The sequence below is a fragment of the Phascolarctos cinereus genome, unplaced genomic scaffold (genome assembly GCF_003287225.1).
Source record: "Phascolarctos cinereus isolate Bilbo 61053 unplaced genomic scaffold, phaCin_HiC Scaffold_1;HRSCAF=81, whole genome shotgun sequence".
NCBI lineage: Eukaryota > Metazoa > Chordata > Mammalia > Diprotodontia > Phascolarctidae > Phascolarctos > Phascolarctos cinereus.
Genome location: NW_027555514.1, coordinates 119,880,272 through 119,906,017, shown reverse-complemented (window position 1 = coordinate 119,906,017; position 25,746 = coordinate 119,880,272). Strand labels below are relative to the sequence as shown.

Genomic DNA, 25,746 nt, shown 5'->3' with positions numbered 1-25,746 from the left:
GAAAAAGACATTCGAGTGCTAGAAAAGAGACGTAGAATGAGAACTGGCATCTTAGTACAAGAAGGAAAAAAATTTAAGTCAAAACATAGAAAAAAATAGAACATAAAGTTACCTGGAAAACAAATTAAGAGGGAAAAAAAATCCAAGAATCACTGGACTACCTAAAATCTATGTCCAACAAACACTAGAAAATAATAGCTGGCATTTATATAGTGCTTTAAAATGTGTAAAGTGCTTTACATATGTAAAAATAAATATTCTAAGAGCCTTGATTTGCTTGAGCTCTCTAATTATCCAAATGAAGGAGGCGAGTGGTATGGGACTAAGTTGACCAATCAAGATATAGAATGGCTGGACAAATTAACATTCCTTTGAGGTGACCAGAATAAACCCAGCTGGAGGTGCAGAATCAGTGGCCCTGAAACAAACTTAGCTCACACCAGCCCAAGCCATCAGCTAGCCTTGCACTGTTGGAGACATCCCTTTAACTTTTCTGTACTGGAGGCATGGACTCTCTACTACTCAAGGTACCAAAAAAGTCAGAATGCCTAGAATTCTCCATCCATAACTCACCCTGTTCCCTCCTGGATCAGCCCATTTCCTACCTTCCTTTCTTAGAAAAATATATAAACTACTCCCTGCTTTCCCCAGAGCTAAGCCGTTCCAGCATTAGGCTGCCTGCTCCACATGTGAATGTGTGTACCGGCTTAATAAAGATCACACTTGACTTTTACGGGCACAGCCTCTCTCCGGTTTTCTTCCCATGCTGAAAGAGACGACTCCGGTCTTACAGAACTGGCCCATTCACCCTCTGGTCGTCTTCCCTTTGGGAAAGAGGGATCTAGATCCTAAGGCTTTACATAAACACTATCTCACCTAATCCTCACAACAATCTTGTGAATTATTTGCTATTATTATTCCCATTTTAAGAAAAGGAAACTGATTCAGAGAGAAGGTAAGTGACTTGCCCTGGGGGCACAAAGGTAAGTATGTATCACAGAAGGGATTTAAATTCAAGTTTTCCTAACTCCAACTCCAGCATTCTATCCACTCACTGTGCCACATAGCTACTTAGTTATTTCAAAGGCATCGTAAAAGAAAACAGAGATAAATAGAACAGACTATACAAAAGATAATCAGAAGCAAAGGAATTCAGTAACAGTGTTCAATACACTGGAAAAAAAATTACTAAGAGGAAAACTACCTATTTGATAACAATCACTGGGAAAAACAGAAAGCAATCTAGTACACATTAGGCTTAGATCAACATTTTACACCATACTCCAAATTAAATTCAAAATGGATATATAATCAGAATATTACAGATCATACCATTAAAAAAAAAAGTGGGGCAGGTAGGTGGCACAGTGGATAGAGCACTGGCCCTGGAGTCAGGAGGACCCGAGTTCAAATCCAGCCTCAGACATTTGAAACTTACTAGCTGTGTGACCCTGAAAAAGTCACTTAACTCCAGACTGCTTAGCAAAAAAAAAAAAAAAAAAAAAAAGACAAGTGGATCATATGCCTTTGACAGCTATGAGTAGGAAATATTTTCTTAACCAAACAAGGGATAGAATCAATTGTAAAAGACAAAATAGATAATTCTGATTACAAGAAGCTGACAAGCTTCTTCACAAAAAAAATTAATTCACTTAGGGATAAAAGAAGTGTCAAATGGGAAAAAAATCTTTGTATCAATTTTCTCTGATGAAAGTTGTGTATCCAAAACATAGAAACAACATAGATATAGATACAAATATAGATACAGATATAGATATATGCATACCTGCAGATGAAAATACAAATATTAATACAGAGATAGATATAGATATAAAACCAAAAGCCATTCCCTGAAAAATGGTGAATGGATATGAAGAAACTTCCCAAAATGAAAATTACAAATCTTTCACAATCATATGAAGTAATGTTTCAAAGAACTGAGAAAAGAAATATAAATCAAAAAAACCTTGATATTTCACTTTAAACTCTATAAAATGACAAAGATTACAAAACACAGGAATAATCAATATTAGGTTGCAGAAAGACAGGACCACTGATGCACTGTTGATGGAACTGTGAATTGTACAACCATTCTGCAAAGCAACTGGATTTAGGCAAATAAAGTGGCTAAAATTACATAACTTCTTTGATTCAGAGTTTGTACTGATAGGCACATACCCTAAGCATGTTACTGACAAAAAGGAAGGTTCCTTATACATGAAAATATTAGCAGCAGCACTTTTTATAGTAATAAAGAACTGGAGACAAAGTAGATACTCATCAAATGGAGAACAGCTAAACAAACTGTGGTACATGGGAAGACATAGGAACTGATTCAAAGTGAAATAAGCAAATCAAGGAAAATATACATGACCGCAGTCATGTAAATGGAAAGAACTGCAAAACAATCAAAACTGACTGCTCCAAATTTCTAATGACCAATCTTGGCTCTTAAAGAAAGACATGAGCAGGCACCTTGCCTGGCTTCTTTGCAGAGACTAGGTATGTGGTATGCTGCATACATCAGACTATTAAGATATGCTGATCAGCTTTGTTGAAGGGCTCCTAACCCTCCTCTTCATTCTTTGTCATGAAAACCACAGTCTCCTAGCTCTACAGATCACAGCTCTAAAGCTGGAAGGGACATCAGAGGCCAGTTTGTCCAACTCTTTTATCTTACATGGGAGGAAACTGAGGGCCAGGGAGGCGAAGGGACTTTCCCAAGGTCACAATGGTGGCAAGTATCAAAGGTGGGATCTGAACTCAGGGCGGGTGATTCCTGAGTCAGTGTTTTTTTGTGGCATAGTGAATAGACTGGGCCTTCAGTGAAAAAGACCCAAGTTCCAATTCTGCTTCAGACACGTACTAAACACATGAATGATCCTGGGCAAGTAACTTGGCCTCTGTTTGCTTCAGTTTCTCCCTCTGTTAAATGGGGATAAAAATAAAAGCTTCTACCTCCCAGGGTGGTTGTAAGGATTAAATGAGATAGCATTTATAAAGTGCTTAGCACAGTGCCTGGAACATCAAACCTCTCTCTCTCCTTGCTTCCTTCTTTTCTCCTTCCCTTCCTTCCTTCCCTCCCTCCCTTCCTTCCACTGTACTAAAGGGATGAGGTTACACTGGAAAATGGAAGTGATATAAAAACCAAAGATATTAATAAAATGTTATCATAAAATAATAAAGGAAATTGTCTGTACTTCTCCAGAGACTCATATGATTAAGGAAAAAACAAAACAAAACGTAAGCAATAAATCTCTAGCTTTGTAAAGAGAGAACACAGACTGTCAACACTCTTCCTCTTCCCCAGTGTGACTCTAATCTTGGAATAAAAATTTAAAGCACTGAATATAATGAGTCTGACAGCTTATATGCACCCTCTATCTCTCAATATCAGTAAAATACCAGAAGAGACTACACTAAAATATTCTGACTCTTAATGGCTAGGTAATTACCCTGTTTTTCTATCCCACCTGTCAACTGTATCAGGATTCCCAAGATGATATAGAGTACGATAGCATGTAGAAAATCTGCTAGTTACCTTAGACAATAAAATTCTAAATTAAAAACTAAGAAGAGAAAAAAATAGAAATAAAACCCAATTTTATCCTATTAATACAGAATCTCTCCAATTCCCTGAAAATATAATCATTCTGCATGAGGAAGGTCTTCTTTTCTAATATCTTTACTGCCTTATAGGAGTAAGTGATAGGGGCAGCTAGGTGGCACAATGTCAGGAGTCCCGAAGTCAGGAGGACCTGAGTTCAAATCCAGCCTCAGACACATAATACTCACCAGCTGTGTGATTTTGGGCAAGTCACTTAGCCCCAATTGCCTCACATTAAAAAAAAAGATATATACATATGTATATGTAAAATTTTTTTTAAAAAAGTGATGTCTCAAACACTGCTAAAAAAATTAAATCATCACAAATCTAACTATAAATCTACTTCTATAAATTTCATCACACCTAAGAGTTGTTATGTCACTCCTCTATCAATCAAATCTTCAAAATTGAAAAAGAATTCATACAGAATGGTGTAATGGAGCAGTTCTCAAATTTCTTGGTCTCAAGACCCCTTTACACTCTTAGAAATTATTGAGGACTCCCCAAAGAGCTTTTTGTTTATGTTATGATAGTTATAACTATCAATATTTACTACATTAAAAATGTTAATGTTTTAGTATTATTATGAAAATAGTTTTGACCTTTTGGCCCCCTGGAAAGGGGCTCAGGATCTCCAGGAGTTGAGAAGCCACACTCTGAAAACCACTGATGGCAGAGAGAAAGCAGCAGAGTCAGGAACACATGAATCCAAATACTCTGCTCTACCACAGGGTGGCTTTATGACCCCGATCAAGTCACTTTGTGTCTCAGCATTCCAAGCAACTCTCAGGACAAAACATTAAAGAGAAAGTATTCATCTGAAGTCATAGATAAAGTTCCTCACCAGGAGTTCCCCACACCAATGAAATAACAGGTCAAATAAAAAATATTTTAAGAAATCACAGAAGGAGAAAAATTATTAAAATAATTAACTAAACTAACTGGCAAACACACAAACCTACTCCACCCATCCCTTCAAAAGGATAAGCCCTACAGCTAAATAAAACTATTTCTAAATAAAAGATAAAAATCCCTTACCCCTTGGTGCATAATTTTTGCACACTGCTCAGCTAAATTTCCAAAGAATAATATATTGATTGTGTTGATTTCTGGATGAAATTTCTCTTTCTCTGTGAGGAAAATAGGACAAAAAACACACACTGCCATAAAACATTTTTCGTACACAAGAAAAATGATAAAAAAAAAGCAACATTATATAAAATCCTATTTTATTACTGTTACATTGAAATGAAATTATAAATTGCAATTAAAATGTTTAGTTTATAATACTTAAAGCATTGCAACAATAACATACAGAATACCACTTATTATTATATTGTAATTCTTACTAATTATTGAAAATGAAATCATCAAAAATTTCAATTTAAATAGTCTTTAATTTTCTAAGGGAGAAAAAACTAAGTACCATATCTTAATAATTCTTCTAGTACAAATCACTGCTCAATTTGGACTTCTACAATGGTCACACCACAAAAAAGAAATCATTCTTATTGAATACTAATCAAAATATTCTCATATTTATTCAGTGTAGTTCTGTCTTTGCTTTTCAAGCCCAGAATACAAACCAAATGTACTTTACCAAAAATTTTCAATGTCAAAGCTTGACACTGCTAATGTGATGGAATCACTCTACTCTTTTCTTTCCACAAGCAAAATATAATTCTGCTTGCCTACGTAAAAAGAAATGAATATAATTAACATTAACAAAAATTCCACCAACAACTTTCAAAAGGCGTAAATAAATTTTATATATGTGTGTGTGTGTTATATACACATATAAAAATTCTCCTACTTAAATATGATGCATGCCATACTTTACCACAGGCAAAGTGATATTTCCTTTCCCTTCAACGTACACTTATCCTCTTTCAAAACAGGTCAAAATCTCCTTCTTCCAAGAACCCTTTCCTGATAAACTATAATTGAACTGAAATCACTCAAATATTGACGCTACTTGATATTTTGCTTGGATTACATTAGCTTATATTTACTCATACATCACTTTGTAAGTATTCAAACAGCAATTAGACTCCAGACTCTCTGATTATAATAGCTCTTTTAAAAAGCACTTTAAGGTTTGTAACTCATGTTACATTAATTAATTCTTACAACAATCCAGTGACACAGATGCTGTTAGTCCCATTTTACAAACAAGGACTCTCAGGTTGGGTGAGTAACTTACCCAGGGTCACAGAGCTACTAAGTACCTGAAGTACTTAGGTGTATTCAGGGGCACCTAAGTCCAGCATTCCATCCATTATGACACTGAACTACCTACTAATTCAGATACTGGTTCATATTCTAATATGTTTTCCCAAAACATCAGGCACAGTGATTTGTTACTATTAGATTCTCAGTGAATATTTTTAAATGAATAAATGCTCTGTCTCCACTATGAGCTTAGATTCTTTAAAGACTGGAAATGTATCTTGGCATCTGAGAGAAGATTGTACTGAAATTGGGTGAAACTTGAGGATAAGAGAACAGTTAAGATGCTATTGCAATAGAACAGTGAGAGGTGACAAGAGACTAAAACAGGGTTGTACCTATGTGAGTGAAGAGAAGGTGACATAGAACAGACATGCTGTGAGGGCAGAAATAACAAGATTTGGTGTAAGTCATACCCAATTTGCAGACAAAGGAAATGCCTACTGTAACATGCCTAACAACTGGTCATTCATAGTCTTCATGGAGACTTCTAAGGAGAATTCGCTACTTCTCAATGTAGCCCATTCCACTTCTGGACAGTTCTCCAATTGCTGGAACCATTTTGCCGACATCAAACCCAAATACACTTCCTTTTAACTTCTACCCCTTGCTCCTACTTCTGTCCTGTGAAGACAAAAACAAATCTAATCTCTCTTCCACAGACTAGCCCATGCAGTAATTGAGCACAGCCAGCTAGCCTGCCCTGCCTGAGTCTTCAGTGTTACACAAGGTAAACATCTCCAATTCCTTCCATTTCATATGATGTGATCATTATGACATGGCCTCAAAGACCCTGTACCATCTTCATTATTCTTGTTTACCAAAGTCTGTTTTTCTTTGTTTATTTTTAGAGGGTTTTTTGCACGTTCACAAAGCACTTTGCATGTTGTCTTATCTGATCCTCACAACATCCATGTTTGTTAGATGAGATTATTACCTCAATTTTACTGAGCAAACTCACTCGGGGCCACACAGTACTGCCCAGGGCTCCATCCACTGTTCCACTTACACACAATAGGATTCAAAATTTCAAGGACTTTCCTCTTTTTCAGTTATACTTATCTAGTACCTCATTTTGGTTGGTGTTTGTTAAATCCTGAATAATTTTTTAAATTTAAAATAAGCCAAGTAAAATAAAAATATAAAGATGGTGAAATTAATATCTTTTGTCCAGTCAATTTCTTAGGTGCTCAGTATTCTCTAGGAACCTATACTTATGAGCAGAAAGACATAATTTACCACAGGCAAATAAATGCCTGTACTTTCTGGATCAAATGACTTCAGAAACTTAAAAAATAGCCTTATCAAAAAAAAAAAACTAATATCTTTCTCATCTTAAAAAACAGCATTTCTGCATTCTATAACACTATATTTTAATGTTGGTATTTCTTTAACCTGGAAAATGAATTAAATGTTTACTGAATATACACTGAGGAGGAATATAAAAAAACATATAACATAATTCCTGCTCACGTGGTTCACAGTGTAGCTGGGGATATAAGGCATAAAGGTGTAAGCATGCATACACACTCACAGGGACACACATACACACTCAAAGTTGATTAAAATTATAACGGAAGTAAGGAAAAGAAAAATATGAAAAATACAAGTGCATACATAAAGTGATACATATGCCTCAATTGTGGTGTTTTTGCTAAACTATTTCAGAGGAATATACTTTGCTTTGGGTTTACTGGTTTTTCCATGTGCTTGTTTATGCTTGCTGAGTGAAAAGAAAACTACCAACTTAAAAATACAAGGCAACATATGAGAAATGGACTTTTATGATACAAACAGTTAAGTGCTATACAGGATTCAGAGGAGGAAAAAAATCACTTCAGGATACTGTGAATGATGAGGGAAGGTGAAATATGGAAGTAGGAACTAAGACAGTCTTTGAAAAACAGGTGGGATTTGTAAAGGAGAAAGGGAAGGGAGTCCAGGTAGAAAGAACAGGGTGAAAAAAGCACAGAAATTAGAATGCACAAAGTATGTTTGAGGTACAAATCATATCAATCTGACTGGAGCAAACAGTTTTGTGGGTGAGTAGTAGAAAAAATGTTGAAAAGGTAGTGTGAAATCAGATTGTGTAGAGTAGAACAACTGGGTGAGGAATTTTAATATAAGACTATAAAGCAATGGTTCCCTTTCAAGTGGATAAGTACTATAGGTGAACTTCTGTTCCTTATATTACACACCTTGTAATATTATCTTCAAAAAGGCAGTTCCATCTCCAAGTTGAGTTAAAGAGTAGATAAGTGAAACCGTACCCTGAAATTTTAAAAACAAAAGAAAGGAAAAAAATTAAACAATATTTGAAAGGCACTGGGAAATTGATTTCAATTTCAACAAATATCTCCTATGGTAGAGTACTATGCTGAGTCCAGAAGTAATTCAAATGGAATAAAGACTTAAGATTTTGCCTCATTTACTGAAAGATATCTATACTCTATAAATGTCTTGGTACTCTAGTTACCTACCTTATCATGATAATTTAATAAAGGCCAGGATATAAGTATTCCTAAGACCTTTAGCCAAAAAAGGCACAGTAACACATCATTCAACTGGGGGTTGCTTTTTAGCAGCTTTAATAACTGTTAATAAAGCCGGTATACTCAGCTTTATGCATTCCATTTACACCTAAGTTTCTCCTTCAAACACCCACTCAATTCAATTTGGTAAATATTTATTAAGTGCCTACTGTGTAGAAGGCACTATGCTTAGGGATGGGGATACAAAGACAAAAATAAAACTGTCTTCATCTTCAAAGAGTTATTACAGGGAAACAACAAGCACATAATTAAGTAACAACATACCTAAATGTAAATATGATGTGATTCTGGAGGACTGTGGAGGTGCTAACAACAAGAAAATCCAGGAAAGGATGCCTATAGAAGGTTATATTTCATCTGAGCCCTGAAGTAGGCTGGGAATTCTAAGAGGTGGAGGTAAAAAAGGAAAAGCATGCCAGGCATAGGGGGCAGATAGTCTATGCAAAGAGAAAGAAGCTTGAGATGAAATTTCCATATAAGGTTCAACACATAGGCCACTTGAGCAGGAACAAAGAGTAAATGAAAGGCACTAAATGTGAAATCAGTCTGCAAAGAGAGTTGGAGCCAGATTATGAATGGCTTTAGGGAGCTACTGAAGCTCCTTAAGCAGGATGGTAATATAGTCAGCCTCATACTTTTATATCAATTCAGCAACTCTGTAGAAGACAGGAGAGTAAAGCAGGGATACCAATGAAAAGCTATCTCAATAATTACTGTATCAATTAATAAGCATTTAAGTGTTCACTATGTACCAGACACTGTGATAAGCTCTGGAGATATGAAGAAAATCAAAAATATGATACTTGCCCTCAAGTTCAAATTCTAATGTAGAAAATAACACACAAATAAATTTACATACAAGATATATATACAGTGCAAATTGAAAATAATCTAACAGGCCAGGCAAGAAGTAATAAGGGCCTAAATCAGAGTAATAAGTGTGAAGGCATAAAATAGGCAGCTGGGTGCTGGACCTGGAGTCAGGAAACCAGAGTTCAAATCCAGCCTTGGAATAGTTGCTAGCTATATCTGCTTCAGTTTCCCCATTTGTCAAACAAGGACAGTAATAGTATCTCCATCACAGGATTGTTGTGAGATTAAAATGAGATTTTTTTTTTGCAAATCTTAAAGCACTAAGTAAATGCTAGTTATAGAAGACAAATGTGACAAATATTTTAAAAGTATAAATAGCCAATACTTGGCAAATGACTGGATATGGGGTGTAAGGGAGAGTGAACAGTCAAAGATGACTCCGAAGTTGTGAACTTAGCTAACTGGAAGGAAGGTGATTTCCCCACAGAAATAAGGAAATTATAAGAGTAGTAGAATTTGTGGTAAAGAGAATGCGTTCTATTTTTAACATGCTGAATTTGAAATGCCTATGGCGATTCAGATGGACAAGCCAACAGGCAGGTAATAATACAGGACTGAAGCTAAGGAGAGATAAGACCATAGATTTAAAGCTATAGACCATATAGTCAAACTGAAGCTAAGAGCTTAAGTGAATTTGAATTTCCCAAGGTCAGAAAGATGGCAAAGGACATGACTAAAATCTGAACTGTGGGCCTCTGACTCCAAATCCAGGGTCCTTTCCACAGCAACTCATTGGATCTGTAGATTTAGAAGTAATTTGTATAAAGATAACAATTAAACCCAACAGAACTAATTAGATCACTAGGAAAGAGACTGTGGAGAAAAAAGAGACCAAAACAGATGCCTGACGTACACCCACATGGAGATGACTATCCAGCAAAATAGACTGAGAAGTAGCAACGTGCCAGGAGAAAACAATGTCATAAAAGCCCAGAGCAAAAAGGGAGAGTGGTCAATACTAGCAAATGTTGCAGAGTAGTCAAGAATAGCATTATGAGATTATTAGTAACTCTTAAACTTCAGCTTTAATGGGTCAGAGCACTGAAAACAGTCAGAAACTAGGTGGGAGATGAGAAAGTGGAGGCAAGGAGTCTAGATAGCTTTTCTAGGGCTTTGATTATGAAAAATATGAGAGACACAGGATGATACCTTGAGGGGATATCAGGGTCAAAGAGAAGACTTTTTTTTTTTTAAGATAGGAGAGATCTATTTCTTGACAACAGGGAAGAATAAAGTGAGATTGGAATGAGAATGAATAGAGAGGAGAAAGCAGTGATGATATAATGAAAGGGAAAAGCTCTAGAAGATGGCAGGGACTGGGATCAAAAATCATAGAGAAGCTAGACTTGGCAAAAAGAAGGGTCATTTCTTCCTCAGCCTGAAGCAAAGGAAGAGAGAATGAAGGATGATCTCACAGTAAAATGAGTTGTAAATGAGAGAACAGGAAAAAGTGGCATTAAGTTGATTGAGAAGATAAGGAACAGAGCCTGTAGGCAGTGCTTTATACATTTAAATATCAGACTTAGATATCAGGTTTGCTAGCTCCTAAAAGATCAGAAGTAACAAATCAGAGAAAGAGTGCCAGAATCAGTCACAAAAGGTAAACTGCTTGATAGAAATGAAGAAGACAGAAAAAATTATTTTTAAAAAAGACAGCTTAGCAGTTTGGGGTCATGCAGTGTAAAGGCACACAGCATTATGCAGTTTAAGAGCTCCTGTGGGCACCACTCTACTGTAGAACAGTTTAACAAGGGGTTTTCAAAATGCTTACTTGTAATCATTCCCATAGATGCTCCACACCTTCTTTCTTCCTGACTTGATTCACATGACTTCTAACTGGAATGCCTTCCCCAGCAAGGCCTTCTTTAGGACTCAAATCAAATGCTGCCTCCTCCACCTCCACTAATTCAAATGCCTTCCCTGATTTTACACAGTTAGTAATGACTGTCCCCTCAGACCTTACACAGAACTCTATTTCTACTTCTCTCACACAAATGTTTAATTTTGAATAGTTGTTGGTACATGGTGACTTGTGTACATATAGAAAGCAAGTACAGCATAACAGAAATAGTGCTGGGCTTGGCATCACAAAACCTGGGTTTGAATTCTGCTACAAATCATGGGCAACATGTTTCATTTCACAAAGTTCAATGAAATGCTACAAGGAAAGGACTTTGCAAACTTTAAAGTGCTATATGTCAGTTACTATTATTATGTTATATTATTATTATTTATCTGCCATTTCTCCCATTATACATACCTCCATGAGGGTAGAGACTATCTCATGTAAACTTTGTGTCTTACCCAAAAGCTAGTAATAGTATTATACACTCAATGACTGATTTAAAAATATTTATGAAATTGAAATGGCTAGAATTGCCTAATTTTTTAATTAGCCTCCTTCTTTTCTCTTATTTATAGAAGGACTAAGGGAAACACATAATATACAAAGATTCCCAATTGGACTTTCTTTGTTTTAAAGGCAACCATGTAGAATTCAAAATTTTCACATTCATTATAAATGCTGACTAGGTTCCCAATGTAACACACAATCCCCCATTAACCTCTGTGGCTCTAAAACAGGACATTTACAATGAAAAACTGATGAAAATAACATGAATGACTGAACAAAACAATCACACTAAAATTAGGTAAGTAGTGTGTTTTCTAGGGCTTGTATTAAACACGTACGTTTAATCTAGAGTTTGAGGAACAGTAGGATGAACTAAAGTAGGCTAAGAAGATAGATGGGAATTCTGGATTTTCTGTAAAATTTTAGAAAATTAGAGTACTATTTCTTTAATATAGCCACTTATTTTAACTTTAAAACTTGTGTTTTTCTTTTTCTTGACATATGATAGGTGTATTTCTAGTACTACTCACGTGCTTGTTAGACAGAATTAGTAATTTTTTGACTCACAAATGGAAGCAAAAGGAAATCTTCCTAAGGTATTGGGAAAGCATGAAAAAGATAGAGCATGAAAAGGAGATTTGTGTGTAGATGAGATTGCTTGAAAAGGAAAATTTATAAAAGCATCTTCATGTTGGGTCAGAGAGCTCACTATGCCAAATATTGGTAAACCACCTCACATTGTTAACTGTCAGCCAAAAGTTTCAGGATTTGAGAGAAGGAGATAGGGGAGTAGGAGCTGGTGATAGCCAACTATTTGTATAAATAAGTTACTCATATGCCACTACCTATAAATCAAGCAGTGTCTATCTTTAAAATTTCCACTTCCATAATATTTTAAGTTCCAAATTTTCTCCCCATCCCTCCCTTCCCCTCCATCCAAGACAGTATGCAATTTGATACAGGCTCTACATATACATTCATATTAAACCTATTTTTACATTAATCACGATGTAAAGAAGTGTCTATTTCAAATGCCAATTTTGAACATGTTGATATGGTTTTTAAATACAGTTCTGCTCAAATGAATCACTACGGCATGGAGTTAGTTGGTCTTAGGTTTTCAGAGACTAAGCCAGTCATAAAGGCTTCAAGCATGGGCCTGGTGATAGATTATATTTCCCTTGCGTGAAGACTAATCCAGAAAAAGTCCAAAAAGACTTACCATTGTTAGGTTGGCTGAAGAGTGACTTTTTCAATCTTAGCAATGATGGAAGACAATTTACTAAGTCATCAGGGGATTGTGACCTACATAGGTTGAGGAAAATACCTACACTAAAAAAAAGCATATATCCTTCAAAGTAATAAAATGTTCATTAAAGTTATTCTAAAAAATTGTTTTTGAAAAAATACTAGCTTTCCACTTTCTGAAACTTACTATCTTTGAAGTTGTGCTATTTTTCCTATCAATCACTAATTTTTAAAACTTCCCACAAGTCAAAATTTATGTAAAACTAATTACAGGGCAGCCTGGAGTCAGAAAGACCTGAGTTCAAATCCAGCCTCAGATACTTACTAGGCTGTGTGACCCTCAGCAAGTCACTTAAACCCTGTTTGCCTCAGTTTCCTCATCTGGAAAATGAGCTGATCAAGGGTAAATCACTCTAGTACCTTTGCCAAGAAAACCCCAAATGGTGTCAGGAAGAATCGGAGACAACTGAAATAACCAAATGACAACAAAGCTAATTATCCTGGAACTACCTAGAAATAAGACACCTAATATTTAACCTCCCAAAAAGAAAAATATTTTATTTAGTAAATACAAATGTTAATTTTACTATAGATGACAAGTACTTCATTCAGTAAACATTAATTTTAATCTTAATATAAATTCCATGGATCTTAGTAGAGAAGAAATATAAAATGGTAAAAGAAAGAAAATTCAAAATATGAATATTTCTAAAAGGCATTTCTAAAAAGGCACTCTAAAAGGCCTATAAAATTAAATAATTTAACATGAATTTAACATTCATGTAAGGTAGCTAAAATTCAGAAAATGAAATGATCTACTTAAGAATAAATCAAAGTAACATATCTTTTTCATCTTTTTCCAATCTAGTATTTTACTAGAAGCAAGAATATCACTAAATTATGTTACTAATTAGCCACATCAATGAAGTAGATTTATGGATTTTTAAAATAAATTTAAAAACAAACATGAGAACAATACGTGTCTACTAAGATTAAAAATATAAGACAAAGATTATGATTTAGCATCAAACTTGCTAGGTTTGTTTTTTATTTGCTTTGACAAGTATATCTTAATCTTCAACATGAAGCATAATAGTTCAGAAAGTACCACTAAATGTGAAGAAATATATTTTGAAAGATTAATTATGACTTAATCAAGTCTTTCACAAAACAGTATACTATAAATCTTTGCTGAGAAGTAGAGATGAAACCAACACATTTCTTGTAAAAATTACAGTATTACTAAAGAAAAGATTAAAATATTCTGCTGTATATGATCAACAACAATTCCCACCTAACTTTATACCCAAATGAAAGGAGCATGTTCTAAAATTAAGTGAGGGAAAAGAGTAACTGACTAAAACACTATTGGTGGAGCTGTGAATTGGGTGAACCACTGTTGAAAACAATTGGGAGATACACTAATAAAATCATTACCTCTAACTCAGAAAGTATATGTACTACTATGCTATACCTCAGGGAGAACAAAAACAGCATATTCACTACTATGCATATATACTGAGGCAAAATATAGGGAAATATATTTTTGTGAAGCAAACAACTGAAAGAAAGTTGGGTGCTTATAAATATATATAAACAAACTATATGCACAATAAATAGGAAATAATTAACAGAGGGAAGGCACGTGGAATTTTACTTGAGACTTAAAGAAAGTCAGGGTAACTTGGAGGAAGAGATGAAGAGGGAGAGCATTCTAGGAAAGGGGGCAGCCAGAGAAAATGCCCAGAGCCAAGAGAAATGTCTTTTTCATAGAACAGCAAGGAATTCAATATCACTGGATTAAAGAATGTGTGTGTTGTGGGGGAAGAGGGCAGGAGGTTTGAAAGAGTAAAAAGACTAGAAAAGTTGCAGGACAGGATTAGTTATGAGAGGCTTTGAATGCAAACCAGAGGATTTTGTATTAAATCCTGGAGGTATCAGATCAAACACAGCAGATGGTGGCTAGAGATCCAAGGCTGAGGCTTGGCAGAAGACAACTGTTGATATGACAAGGGAGCCAAGGCCTGGAGAAGACAGTGTAAAATTGACCTGGTTCACCAAAAGGTCAAGATGGATAAAAAAAAGCAGAAGGGATCGTTAGAAGGTGATGATGGCCTGGGAGGAAATGGAAGGGTCCAGGGACTAAATGTCACAGTATGGACAAAGAGTAGGGTTTTATAAGGGAAGGCAAAGGCAAAGGTAGAAAAGCCCACATTATGGTTAGATAAAGGGATATTAGAATGTTGCTCCTTATCGGCAGGGGCTGTCAGTCTTTCTTGCTTGCTTGTATTTGTATCCCCTATGTCTGGAAAATAGTAAGTGTTTAATTAATTCTAGCTGCTGGCCAGTCTGAATTTACTACCGCCACCACCCTCCCCTACTTCGAAAGGAAAAGTAAAATAATCAAGAGGTTTTGAATAGAAACCAGATAATAAGAAATACCTGTGGAATCTCTGAATATTAAATATTATCTATTGTTGTATATTCTTGAAACAACCCCCCACATTATAACTCATCATATCTATATTAGCATGCTTTTCTAAGGAAGAGGAATTTTGAAATATTAAAACTCCTTACCTGAATAAATTTGTTAGTATAATCACAACCAAGTTGTAGAGTTCTGAAATCCACTTCTTCTAAGTAGCTTGGTAATTGAACTTCAGGCACTCCATTGACTTCCTTCACTAGGTGAACTGGCATATTTGCATTTAAAACCAACTCCAAATAGATTACTTGAATGACAATATTTTTCTGAGGGCACAAAAATCACTATATGACTAAAGTAAATTACCATTACTCCCAAGTTTCGCTGCACTATAAATTAATGAAGGACAGAACTAACCTGAGATTCTAATACTGATTTTCCTTTCCAGTTTGCCCAGTCCCGTTCCCTTTACAGACACATGCCCCTTAACACTTTCTGCGGATGTCACATACATTGTTTAGCAACAGATTGGGGCATAAACTTTCCATTTTTTTTCTAAAGTGACAGCAGGCCCCTTGAATTCCAGAATTATAACAAGCTTCTTGGCAATAATAACTAATTTTCCAATATGGATTTTAAGATTTACAAGGGTTTTGCATAAACTCATTTGAAACTCACAGCACTGAAAGGCAAATTCTGTTTCACTTTACAGTGGAGGAAACAAAGGCGGCACAAAGGATGTTGGGTGGCCCTCAAAAAATGTAGTCGAAAACATTCTTTGTATATAGAGGAAATCCTTTCCCTGAGGCCATAAGTGGTGGCAGATTGTGCAAGCTGTCTCTAAAAGGTTAAACCATTTACACATCTATGGTTACATGGATAGTAAGTAAGTGCTAGAGAAAATAACTGAAATCAGATCTTTCCCCATTCAGTATTAAACACTACTACACCATAGTCTCCTCATGGCACTCTATTGCATAGTAGTCAATTAATGTACAGGCTCTCCAACTACAGATCCAAAACATGCTTTAGAGGTCACCTAGTCAAACACTTCGACTTCATAAGAGAAATGAAAATGAGAAAGAATAAGTGGCTTGTCCAAGCTAAGCTTGAACTGGGATTGAAACTTAGTTCTCTAGACCCCAGTTTAGAATAGTATCAGAGGATCCCAAAGTGGGCAATACTGCCCCTTGGGAGTGCTAGAGGATGGGGAGGGGTGGAGGGAGAGGCTGTAGTAGTCTCGGGTGCAACTGTGGGGCACTGGATAAAAATACGGGAGTAGTAAAAGCTTAAGAGAAGAGAATAAAAATTTGAAAAATCATTTGTACATGTTTCATCTATTGTGTAACAGAATTAAAGTCACAGTGATTCCATTATTTTCCCAAAAAACACACAAAATGCAAGTTATAACAGATCAGTGGTCAAGTCTGCTGACAGGTCTTAATAAGAAAATGTTGGCAGGCAATCATGTCAGGCATGTCTACCGAGAAGTCCAGCATATATCAAGAGGAATTAATGACTTGTTTACAATACTATACAGTTACATGACACAATATTGCATTGGCAAGAACATCCTCTGTAGTCTTAGTGCCTTCCCCCTGACACTGCCCCCACCCCTACCTTTTATCTTTTACACAGCTTGTTTGTACATAGTCGCTTGCATTTGTTTCCACAACTAAAACATGAGCTCCTAGTGGGCAGAGAGTGTCTTTTCTCCCTTTCCATGTATCCTCAGCTCCTGGCACATAGTATGTGCTTAATAAACGCTAACTGACAGGTTGACAAAAAATACAAACACAAACAAACCCTACAGCGATTTGATCTTAGCTATGCGACTCTGAGTCATTCATTCATCTCTGCTCTCAGCCTTTATTTTGGTCATCTGCAAAGTGGGTAGAAGCATTGGCACCTACTCCACCAACCCCGGGGAGGAAGGCACTTTACAAAACATAATCTCCGCTAAATGCGCAGGGTTATTATGAACGACACTCACAACGCTCGGGTTGGATGAGATGACAATCCAACAACCGTAAACAGTAACTTCCGCAGGCCAAGCCAGCGCCAAAACCGTCCACATGCAACGGCAGCGCTTTTCGGAGACTGCTGGCCCACCTCAACTCGCCCTAAGTAGCCCCTGACCCACTTCTCTTCCTTCCTCCAGAATCCACCTCCGCCCCCCACTCCACCCCCCACTGTGACCCTCACGCTGGGGAGGAGTCGCCGCTCCGCTAGGCGCGAAAGTCAACTCACCCGAGCCGCGACCCACAAAATACGGAAGTGCGGAAGACGCTGCTCTACGTCAGTAGATTCGTTTTGCTCATGCGCAGCCTCCCGCGCTTGCGCAGACGGATATGACGCTGGTTCCTGCTTCTCACTTTCTGGGAAGTCCTCCACGTAGGAAGTTTTATTTGACCTGTTGTCGGTCCTGACAAAGTAAAAGCGAGACGCTATTGAAGGAGGCTTGGTTTGCTGTGGACATCGCTTCTCTGAGAGTTTGTGCCATAGGATCATACAGCCGGAGGAAGCCTTGGAGGTCATCTAACCCCCCTCCCCTTATTTTATGGAGAAGTAACCTGAGGCCCAGATGGTCGTGTACTCCACCACACACCCCTTAATTTACAGATAACTGTGACCCAGAAGGGTTAAGTGAGGTCAGCTACTTCACGCCGCACCTTTTATTTTTTGTTGTTGTTGTTCTTTAATCGTTTCGGTCGCCTGGGAGTCAGAAAGACCTGAGTTCAAATCTACCTTCAGCCACTTAACTAAGTGTGTGACTCTGGGGAAGGTCACTTAACCCAGTCTGCCTCAGTTTCCTCATCTGTAAAATGAGGATAATAATAGCACCTACTTCGCAGGGTTGTGAGGCTCAAATGAGATGACAGTAAAGGTCTTCACAAACTTTAAAGGCTACAAATATAATAATAAGGCAATGATTGTTAAAAATAATTTATTAAATCTGACCAGGTGTGTTGGTGTGACAAGTTACTGCTTTCTGTTGTTCTCTATGCGTGTGAAGAATCATGGTCAGAGCTGTCAGGGACCTTGGAAATCATCTAGCCTTGCCTGCCAGCCTTTGGAACCATGGTTCAATCTCATCACTAAAATCAGTGGCAGATCTGACTTCCAGGTTCTACCTTTGTTCTGTCCTTACATCAAAGCAATTTCAAAAGGGGTGCTGTGACAGATAAGTAATAGAAATACACATTTGAAAAGAATATGAACACCAATGAAAAATGTTTGTATATGGTAACAAGGGCAAATGGACATTGAATACATAGTAACTTGTTTATATATCTTAAAGCTTGCCTTTCTGTTTTTCAGTCATATCCAATTCTTTGTGACTCATTTAGGATTTTCTTGGCAAACATACTGGAGTACTTTGCCATTTCCTTCTCCAGCTCATTTTCTAGATGAGGAAACTTAAGCAAACCTGGTTAAGTAACTTGCCTAGGGACAGACAGCTAATGTTTGGGAATGTATTTGAATTCAGGTCTTCCTAACTCCAGGCTACTGTACTACCTAGCTTCCCTTTACTTTTCTATAGAGTTCATCAAAACCCTACTAGGTAGGTAAAGTATTAGCATTCCTTTTCTATACATAAGAAAACCGAGTTCCAGAGGGATGAAATGGCTTGCTCACCCTCACACAGTAAGTAGTGGAGCAGGAATTTCAGTATTCTCACCCAAATTCCAGCTTTTCTACTCCACTTCCTTGTCTCTATTGACTTGTTATTCCGGTATTTTTGTGAAAAATCCCTTTTCTGCATAAGCAAAATGATGCTAAAAAGTCATCTTTTGAATTAATCTTCCAAAGGCATTCTTGAAGAGCTGCTTGAGCTTCTCAAGAATTGCATGTATCTTGAGAGGAGTTAAGACAGGTTGGGTGGCATCTTTAATACTCAAGAATAGTCAATTTACATTGTCCAGTGCCCTGCCAAAGGAGTGAGCCCAAGCCCTTTTTTTAATCATGCCTGGAGAGATTAACTTTTGCTCTAACCCATGAACTACTTGAATGATTAAAAAAGAGTGCTTGGCCTATTGGGACTAAAAGAAAGTAGGTGGGGTACAGAATTCCATATGGGATATTGCAAATCCTGAGGGATGATTTAAACTCTATAACCAAGGGATGGAATGGACTGAGAGGGAGCCAAAGAAAAAACCCTGGAAAAATCTCTTTTGTTGTTGTTGAAAGGCATGGTTAGTAATTAGCTTGAATGGAATTATAAAATTAATGGCTGAGAAAACATGGTATTATTAGAAATATTGTAAATCCTTAACAATAATTTCTTAAATCTCCTTTAAAATCAGTTGAAATGGACTTATTAATGAACATTTATATGGTTTGAAAATTAGGTGATACATCAGGTAAATTATGAAATACTGTTTTATGTCGAGTTGGAAGGAAAGGATATTGTCCAGATTGGTAGTAAGATACATTTGCTGTCTTTACCATCAATTTCAAAGAATATGTAACGATCAGAATTGTGGACAGCATTCAGCACTAAGATTGTAAAGCATTCTACTGATAACTTGCCCAACATATATTCTCTGATTTAACTGATAGATAAGTAGGCAAGAAAAGCAGTGTGTATAGTGGACAGAGCCCTGAACTGGGACTAGGATTCATCATTAGAGTTCTCTTAATTCATCTAGCTGTACTATTTGGGAGTCATTGAGCAAGTTCTCTAACCTCTCTGGGTTATAGTTTCTCTATAAAATAAAGGCATTGAATTAGATGACCAAAGTTTCCTTATAAGCTCTAGATGAATGATCCTAGTAGACAATGTACAAATGTATCCAAAGAAAAAAAGATTATAATATTTATGTGTAGACTATGCTGTAACTTTAGTATTAATGAATGAATGAATTGAATGAAAAAATGTTTATTGCTTACCATATGAGCAGCTAGGTGGCACAGTAGATTGAGAGCCCGGCACGGAGTCATGTAGTCAGTAAGACCTGTGTTCAAATCTGAGCTCAGACACTTACAAGCTGTGTGATCCTGGGCAAGTCACTTAGCCCAGCTTGCCTCAGTTTCCTCATCTGTAAAATGAGCTAGAAAAGGAAATGGCAAACCACTCTAGTATCTTTGCCAAGAAAACCCCAAATGGAGTCATGAAGAGTCTAACAGGACTGAACCACAACAATATGTTATGCAGTAGAGACAGGAATATAAAAGACAAATTGGCTTTGCCTTCACTAAATGTGCATTTTAATAGGAAATATCACACTTAAAAGGGCTTGGGAGCCTGGGAGGGGCCTTTGAGTTTGGAAGTCTGGAAGATATTAAGTGGAGGCATCAGGGAGTTGATTGACTTCCCTTCCAAAAGCCATAGCAGTGTTGATTACTGTGCATATGATGTGATTCCTCAAAAAAGAAAACCTATGTATTCAAAACTGTGAGATCTTTTACTTTTGTGACAGAGTCTTGAAGTATATTAGCTGTTGGCACAAACTCAGAAATTTTAGATTCCTGACTTGCAGGAGCCACATAGCAATTTTTGTTTGTATTGCTGTCAATTCATTGCACATGGGAACTAAATAAATGTTTGAATAAATGATGAGTTTTGTGTTGTAGTTTATAGAGTTTTGTGTGTTTGAGTCTTGCTTTTCATTGTTCTATAAGTTATGTCATGAGCTACACCAAGTAGGAAATCAATGTTCCAAGTACCAGTGTGATCTCTTAGGAACAAGTTATGAAACTTTATGGAGAGTATATTTAAAACACAGCAAATCCCACCAACTTCAGTCACTTAGGATCAGCAGTTAGCTACGTGTGAGTTCATATCCGTATTCTGTTCTTCCGTTTGAGTGTTAGGTTTGCTGAGGACCAGAGATAATGGTGTTTGCCTTCCTGTGAGTCTGGCTTTGGCTTCTTTCATCAGTAAGTACACCTCCACATTCATATCTTCTTCAACTATAGCAATTTCCTGAGTGAGCTGAAATTTTTGTAGACAGCTTTTTTTTTTATTTTAAAGGCAATTCCTCAAGTGACTATTCTTAAACTTGATTTTATGCTAGAATGGAGCTTGAGGTATTCTGCCTTTACAAAGTGTTGTGTTATTTACCTATCTGTTTAATATGCTAGAAAGTATAGCAGGATTAAAAGAAATATGTCATTCCCTACTCACAAGAAAACTACAGTCTGGAGTGGGGGGGAGCAAGCAAAAACAAAACAATGTGAGAATGGCAGTAGCATTCATATTAATACTTTAAGGTTTGCAAAGCTCTTTACACGTCCTGTCCTTTACACTTGTTCCACACAACAACCTTCCAAGGTAGGGGCTATTAGTACCCCTAATTTATATGTGAGGGAACTGAGGCTGAGAGAGTAAGTGACTTGCACAAAGTCACACAGCTAGTAAGTGTCTGATGCAGGACTTAACTGAGGTCTTCCCAACTCTAATGCTTCATCTATCACCTGCTTTTAATATTATCCAACCTAAGTTTAAAATCATCCAACTTTCTAATTTAATAAACTGCTAAATGTGAAATGTACGTGTTAAGTTTAATAGCATTTAGAGAAAGGCAGATACCAGTATATACAATCTGAATTTACATTCTTGCCATATAAATATAAATAAAGCTGTTCAAATTACTGAGCATTTCCTTTTTATAAAGCATTGTTAGGTATTACATGGGAGAAATACCCTGTGCAATAATTTTTAAATACTGAGCAAGTGAAGTATAGAAAATTAATTTTTACTATTTAGCTTAGTTGACTAAAGAAGCCACAGTCACAGTTCAGTCACTTTATAAACAAGTTAACTTGATCACAGACTGACAGCTGTCACAAGGGGGAGTGGGTAAGACTGTAGTTAGATCAGTGCAAATCTGTCACCATTGATGGAAAAAAGAACTCAGCCTTGTGCTATTTAACATTTTTATCAATGCCTTGAGTGGAGGAATAGATGACATGCTTATCAAATTTGTAGATGGTACAAAGCTGGCAAGAATAGCTAACACGTTGGATGACAGCATCTATTTAGAAATGACAGACTGAAATATTGGGCCAAATAGAATAAGATGAAACTTAATGCAGATAAATGTAAAGTCTTCTACATGTTCAGGATTCAACTTTGTAAATTTAAATGAGGGAATCACAGTTAGCAAGCAGTTTATCAGGAAAAAAAAATTGATAAGAGAGTGTTAGGTGGACTATAAAGTCTTTATAACAATTTTAATATGGCCATGTAATATGGCTAATGCATTTAACTTTAGTGCAATTATTCTACATTAAGAAAGGCATCATGCTGTTTGTAGATTGACTGAAAAAACACGGGGAGGATAACTTGGAGATGAAAAGGCTTGGGGGAACTGAAAGTTGTCTTCCAATATTTGAAGGCATTTAGTATAAAACAGATTAGACTTGGTCTTGGTCCCGGAGAGCGGAGCTAGAAACAGTGGATGACAGTAGCAAAAAGGCAAATTTAGGCTTGATGTAAAGAAAAACTTCCTGATCATAGTAGATACATCTGGCAAAGGCTAGATGACAGTTTCTCTGATATGATCTGGAGGAGATTCTTGTTCAAGTATTGGTTAGACTGATCCCCTGAAATTTCTCCTAGTTTGGGGATTCTGTGATTCTAAATTCAAAAAACATTCTGTAGATGAAGGATCAAAAATTTTATCTTCATCTAGGGAAGAAAATATACTTATTGTATGAAAAAAACACTTCTGGTAGAATTCACTTATTTTAGAATTGTTTCAGCTTCAAACCTCCCACGATACAATTTTTTGTCTGTCTGACAGCTTACAGTGTATAACATGGGCAGGCAGTATAATACTGCGATTTTCAATTTCTAATTAATTGTCCTGAAGGATATTTTTATGGAATAGTTTTGTGTCCTCAAATCACCTTTCTCTTTCTGTGTATGCTTTCAAGAACGTGTAAGGTCCTTGAGGACAGGCACTGTTGTTAGGTTTTTCTCTTGATGTTCCCAGTCTTGCATATAGTGGGTGCTTGATAAATGTTGGCTTGAATTGGAAATTATTTTAGTATATATTTGGAAATAGTAGTTGTGAAAAAGTAAAAATAGTGTATGCCATCATTTTTAATTTTTTTTTGTTGTTTTTAGGCAATTGGGGTTAAGTGACTTGCCCAGGGTCACACAGCTAGTAAGTGTGAAGTGTTTGGTCTGAGGTCCGATTTGAACTCAGGTCCTCCTGACTTCAGGGCTGGTGTTATATCAACTGCACCACCTCGCTGCCCCCAAGCCAGCAGTTGTAACTACTGAAGTAGAGATCAGTGTAAAGTCTCAACCTTTTTTGACTTCAAGAACATTAAATGTACATTCTATGCTCTTAAGGCATTTCTTCTGTATTATAAACAACCAGTTTCTCCTTGCGTTAGATCTGGGACGTTCTGGTTGAGCTAAACTTTCTCTGTCCCAAGGGGAGAGCTCATTCATTCTGCGTATTGCCTGATATGTTCTATTCTGTGTAACTTCACTGATGTCTGTTTGCTTTTGGCTTGGATAAATGGGTTTGCATCTTATTCACTATTGTGATGGTCTTTGGTTACTAGGATTTGGTGGGAAGGGAGACAAGCCTTCAGAAATAACTTTATCCCTCTACTCTTCCCCAACCCCTTATTAAGAGAAAGTGATCAGCAAAATGGCTTAAACCAAAAAACTATTTCCGATACATTAAAAATATTTAAGGGGCCAAATAGATATTATTCTAGTCCAATATCTGTTCTTGGAGGAGAGCAGAGAAGGCAGCTTTAGGACCCCAAACACCTTTTCCTCTCCTGGAAGGAAGTTTCGCTTGGAGAGGGCGAGATCTTTAGAGATGTCTATTTGTATCTCCTTGAAAGCTACATGTGGACGAGCCCATTTAGATATACATATAACCTACATGAACAATACTCGCATTACATTAAATTTAAAATTGAACATAATTTTGAGCATAATTTATTGAGCATAATTAAGCACAATTTTAAAATTTATTGAGCATAATTTCAAAATTACTCACTGAATGTACTTTTAAATGGCTCAGTAAGCCACTGAACTTTATGGGATCCAACATTGTTTAGTTTTCTGCCAGTTAATGAGAATCAGAAAAAAAGCATGAGAATAAAAGTTCATACCACTAAAGTATGAACCAGATTCATAATTTCACTTCCATTTCCTTAGATACTTTATCAGGAAGGCAGGAAGATATCCACCAACTTCTACACTAGCAGTTCTCAAACTCTTATACTCTTAAAGAATTGAGGATTCCCCAAAGAGCTATTATTTATGCAGGTTATATTTATCAATATTTACCACATTAAAAATTTTTTAAATTTAATATTATGAACATACTTTTGACCTTGAAATCCACCTGAGTCTTGGTTCCCTGGGATCCTTGGACTAGACTTGAGTTCTACTACTCTAAAACAATAAGTCTGTAAGAAGATAGGGAACCTACAAGAAAAGAAAACAATTGACTATATATGTTGTTTTTCTTTCTTTCTCAATAGAGAGTGGGGAGAGGATGATGTGGGGAAGTGGTGGGAAGGAAAGAACGCAAATTTTCCTTACCATTTCCACTCTTTCACTTATGTTCCATCTCTTCCTGTCTACTGGCTCATTTCCTACTGTCAAGAGACATGCCAGTGTCTCCCCCATCCTGAAAAAACCCTCACTTGATCCTTCCATCCCTGCAATTATCCTATATTTCTTTTGTCTTTTGTAGCTAAACTCCTTGAAAAGGTCTGCAGTAGGTATCTCCATTTTCTTTCCTCAGTCTCTTTTTAACCTTTACAATCTGGCTTCTCGCGTATCATTCTACTAAAACTGCTCTCTGCAAAGTTACTAATGATCCTTAAATTGCCAAATCCAATTGACTTTTCTCTATCCTCATTTTCCTTGACTTTGTTGCAGCCTTTGACACTGTTCATCACCCTCTCCTCCTTGATACTTTCTTCTCTCTAGGTTTTCAGGACACCACTCTCCTGGTTCTCGTCCTACATATCTGACCTTCTCTGTCACTTTTCTTGGATCCTCTTCCAGATCATGACCTCTAACTAAACATGGGTGCCCTCAAGGTTGTCTTGGGTCTTCTCTTCTCCCTCTATACTGCTTCACTTGGTGATCTCATCAGCTCCCATTGATTTAATTACCACCTCTATACTGATGATTCTCCAATCTACTTTCTTGCCCCAAACTCTCTGTTGAACCCCAGTCTCACATCTTCAATTGCCTTTTAGATATCTCAAACTGGATGTCCAGTAGATATCTTAAACCTAAAATGTCCAAAATGGAACTAATTATCTTTCCCCATAAAAACTATCCTATTCCTAATTTCTCTATTACTATGGAGGACCATAGAGGACCAGTGCTTCAGCCTCACAACCTAAGAGTTATCTGGATCCCTCACAATCTCCCTGTCACCCCATATCCAATCTGTTGCCAAGGCCTGTCAATTTCACCTTTGCAACATCTTCTGAATAGCCCTCTTCTCTCCTCTGACAC

At 36.7% G+C, this 25,746-nt stretch overlaps 1 protein-coding gene across 1 annotated transcript in view; it reads right to left on the bottom strand.

Moving 5' to 3' along the window:
- POT1 (protection of telomeres 1) overlaps window positions 1–17,429 on the bottom strand; it is a 100,525-nt gene extending 83,096 nt beyond the window's left edge. The window contains 4 exon segments of the mRNA XM_078153932.1: window positions 4,646–4,737; window positions 8,035–8,107; window positions 15,440–15,613; window positions 17,281–17,429. Of these exon segments, the coding sequence (XP_078010058.1) occupies window positions 4,646–4,737; window positions 8,035–8,107; window positions 15,440–15,613; window positions 17,281–17,364 (423 nt within the window). The 5' untranslated portion in view covers window positions 17,365–17,429.
- Window positions 17,430–25,746: the final 8,317 nt, after the last annotated feature.